This window comes from Notothenia coriiceps, unplaced genomic scaffold, assembly GCF_000735185.1.
Source record: "Notothenia coriiceps isolate Sejong01 unplaced genomic scaffold, NC01 NC01_scaffold00030488, whole genome shotgun sequence".
Classification (NCBI taxonomy): domain Eukaryota; kingdom Metazoa; phylum Chordata; class Actinopteri; order Perciformes; family Nototheniidae; genus Notothenia; species Notothenia coriiceps.
Window position 1 is genome coordinate 3870 of NW_011363189.1, and position 3661 is coordinate 7530.

Consider the following 3661-nt stretch of genomic DNA (forward strand, 5'->3'; position numbering starts at 1 on the left):
CGGTGGTGACGTGAAGTCATGTGACCGTGCTGTAGTTCCTTTACAGCCCAACATTAGCTGCCTTTAGCTTAGCGGTGGTAACGTGAAGTCATGTGACTGTGCTGTAGTTCCTTAGTTTACAGCCCAACATTAGCTGCCTTTAGCTTACCGGTGGTGACGTGAAGTCATGTGACCGTGCTGTAGTTCCTTTACAGNTGAATGTCTATCCGAGGCAGTTGGCTCCTGACAGATGGTGGTGAGGAACCACATAGGGGGAAATAAATGAGTGTTTTCAGAAGGTTAAGTATTGTACTTTTGCTATCTCTGCACCCTGACAAACATTAGCTGCCTTTAGCTTAGCGGTGGTGACGTGAAGTCATGTGACCGTGCTGTAGTTCCTTTATAGCCCAACATTAGCCGCCTTTAGCTTAGCGGTGGTAACGTGAAGTCATGTGACTGTGCTGTAGTTCCTTAGTTTACAGCCCAACATTAGCTGCCTTTAGCTTACCGGTGGTGACGTGAAGTCATGTGACCGTGCTGTAGTTCCTTTGTAGCCCAACATTAGCTGCCTTTAGCTTAGCGGTGGTGACGTGAAGTCATGTGACCGTGCTGTAGTTCCTTTACAGCCCAACATTAGCCACTTTTAGCGTAGCGGTGGTTACGTGAAGTCACATGGCCGGTTTTTCCTTCACAGGGAATGGTCGATCCGTAACAAGGTGAAGCTGCTGGGCACCTGTGGAGGTCCGGCCCACCTGTCGGGGGAGAGCCTGGAGGCTGTGTACCCTCCGGAGCTGCGCTGCCAGAGCCAGGAGGCCATGCTGAGGGCGGAGAGGGAGGAGGCCGCCAGGATCACTCCTCCTCCCACTCAGGAGCCAAAGAACAAGGTCAAGTGTCCGGCAAACTGCGTCTGCGAGGTGAGTGCCTCTACCAGGTTTTCAGGTACTTGATGCACACATTTTTTGTCTACATATACTTTTTATATATATTGTTTTTATGTAGCCATGCTAGCTTTGTCCCCTGCTTCAAATCTTGGAATTGTGCTACAGACATTCAGTTTTTTACCCAGAAATCTTGAGTACCCCAAAGTTTTCTGTCAGAGATGTGTACTAGTAGTAGGCTACGGGTCCACAGCCCATAGAAACTGCCGGATGCAAAAGCAATGGGATTTCCCCAACACTTCACATTAAGTGGATTATTGTGTTTTGTCCTCTCTAACCTTCCCATATTTTCCAGGCTGATACACACCACTCTTCGTGTGAGAACCGCGCTCACACTAAAGTTCCTCGGGGTTTTTCTCCGGACACGAGGCTCCTGGACCTCCGAGGAAACCACTTCCACCTCATCCCCAGCAGCAGCTTCCCCGGCGTGACCCAGGTGGTTTCGCTCCACCTGCAGCGCTGCAAGATCGTGGAGGTGGAGGACGGGGCGTTCAGCGGCATGAAGGGCCTGATCTACCTTTACCTATCCGAGAACGACCTCTCCTCCCTCAGCCCCGACGCCTTCAAAGGTCCTTAAAATGCATCATTAACACTTTAAAGGTCTACTATCATGCAAAATGCACTTTTTGATGTCTTTTATACATAAACATGTGTCCCCGGTGTGTCAGGGAACTCACGCAGCGTCAGAAAATAAAACCCTCTCTCTTTTCCTCCGTACCCAAATCTCTAAAAACGGGGGAACAACGGAGCTGATCCAGATTTGCTGCCTATATGACGTAATATCGGAAACGTTGCTATCAGAAACAATGCGTTACGTTTTGGAAGTAATATGGTCTTTGTTTACATTAGCAAGCATCGCTAACACTCAGAGCTAACAGAGAGTAGGCTATGTGTAAAAAAGTAGGATAAAAAAAGGAACTCACCTTGTGGTAAACCCGCAAGAGAAAAAGTATTTGAGCTCCATACGGTTTCAGAAATAATCCTTGATGTGGTTTGGAACATGATATGGCGTTTAATCATGGCAGCATTTAGCTGAAAATCTCTCGGTAGGATTCTGAGCAGGCATTAACTCCCATCCCCTCTTTTTACATTTGATTTTTTAAAGCTAAGGACCCAAAATCAGCGTTTCTCTAACAGGGCTGAAATAGAGGGGTACGAGGCATGGCTGGGTGATCTGTTTGGTATTTTGGACAAAACACATCATGTTTTTTATATTTCTTTATATCGGAGACCCAAAATACTATGATAGGAAACCTTTAAAAAGTAGCAGTAGGTATATTTACCAGATAGATGCGCTTTAAATTCCTATCGTTTAATTTCTCAGGCCTCCCTCAGCTCACGTACCTCCACCTGGAGAAGAACCGCTTCACCGGTTTCCCCCGGGGAGCCTTCAGCCTGGTGCCCAGCCTGCTGGCTCTGCACCTGGAGAACAACTCCATCTCCAGGCTGGAGCCGGACGTCCTGCTGGGGGCCGGGAGCCTGCGCTCGCTCTACCTCACCGGGAACGCCATCGGGAACGTGTCCCCTCGAGCTCTGGAGGGGGCGGGGGACCTGGACACGCTCCACCTGGGGGGCAACAAGCTGAAGGAGGTGCCCACCGAGGCGTTTAGTAAGATGGGGAGCCTGCGGGACCTGAGGCTGTCCGAGAACACCATCCGCTGGGTGGGGCCGAACGCCTTCAGACCCCTGGAGAGGAGCCTTAAGGAGCTGTACCTGGACAACATGGGGCTGGAGAAGGTGAGGGGGTCACAAGCAGGGATGGCAAAAGTACACACATCCGTTACTCAAGTAGAAGCACAGATACTTGTGTTTAAAAATACTCTGGTAAAAGTAGAGGGTACTGACTAAACTTCCTTACTCAAGTAAAAGTAAAGAAGTGTGGGCTTCGAAATGTACTCAAGTAAAAAGTACCCACAACTGTTTTAAAGAGTAACTGACCTCCCTTTATATTAATAGAACAATAAGACTGACACCTGAACTTTTGAAAGAACATCCATACCTGTGACCTAAGATTTTCATTGTCATATCTACACTGTAGCTATGTACACATGACAATCATATAAAAGCCTTGAATCTTGAAAAAGTATTCTGATGTTTGTTGCTCCAGATGTCTCAGAGCTCCCTGGCAGGGGTGGGTCCAGGTCTGAGGAGTCTCTTCCTGGAGGGGAACCTTCTGGAGGAGGTGCCGGACCTCCACCTTCTCTCCTCTCTGGAGGTTATCAACCTGGCCCACAACCCTCTGATGTGTGACTGCCCTCTGCTGCCACTGCGCATGTAATACACGTCTTCTTTGTCGTCTTTTTTTTTACATCATAATCTATTTTCTTTTTCACAATTTCCCTCCGATCTCCTCACTTTTGAAATAACTTCTTCCTCCATTGCTTTGTAAACCCCCAATGACCAAATACATTAAAGAAAAATGGGAAAACTTAACCCTTAGATGCATAAGTGGGTCTTTTTGGACCCGGTGAAGTGATTTTCTTGAAGTATCTTTGTAATTACATTTTTTTATAATTTCATATTCCAGCTATTCCTCAAAAAACATGTTTTGGATATCATGCCATTCACTTTTTAAATTTACATTTTAACAAATTGTAGTTTTTGTATTTCTACCCCGAGCTTCCACAAGTGGCTCAAAAATGACCCACATGCATTTCCTATGGGATCCAATGGGAACCTTTGATTCTTATCACCTGTTGCTGTCAGGACTACATTCACTGTGGACCACACAGACTACATCACAA

General features: G+C 47.1%; 1 protein-coding gene across 1 annotated transcript in view; it reads left to right on the forward strand.

Annotated features, from left to right (window-relative positions):
- Positions 1-3195, forward strand: part of LOC104959590 (chondroadherin-like protein) — a 5980-nt gene extending 2785 nt beyond the window's left edge. Inside the window, exons 2-5 of the mRNA XM_010787499.1 lie at positions 674-893; positions 1213-1486; positions 2242-2654; positions 3025-3195. Of these exons, the coding sequence (XP_010785801.1) occupies positions 674-893; positions 1213-1486; positions 2242-2654; positions 3025-3195 (1078 nt within the window). The remainder of the gene's footprint in view (positions 1-673; positions 894-1212; positions 1487-2241; positions 2655-3024) is intronic.
- The last annotated feature ends 466 nt before the right edge of the window (positions 3196-3661 follow it).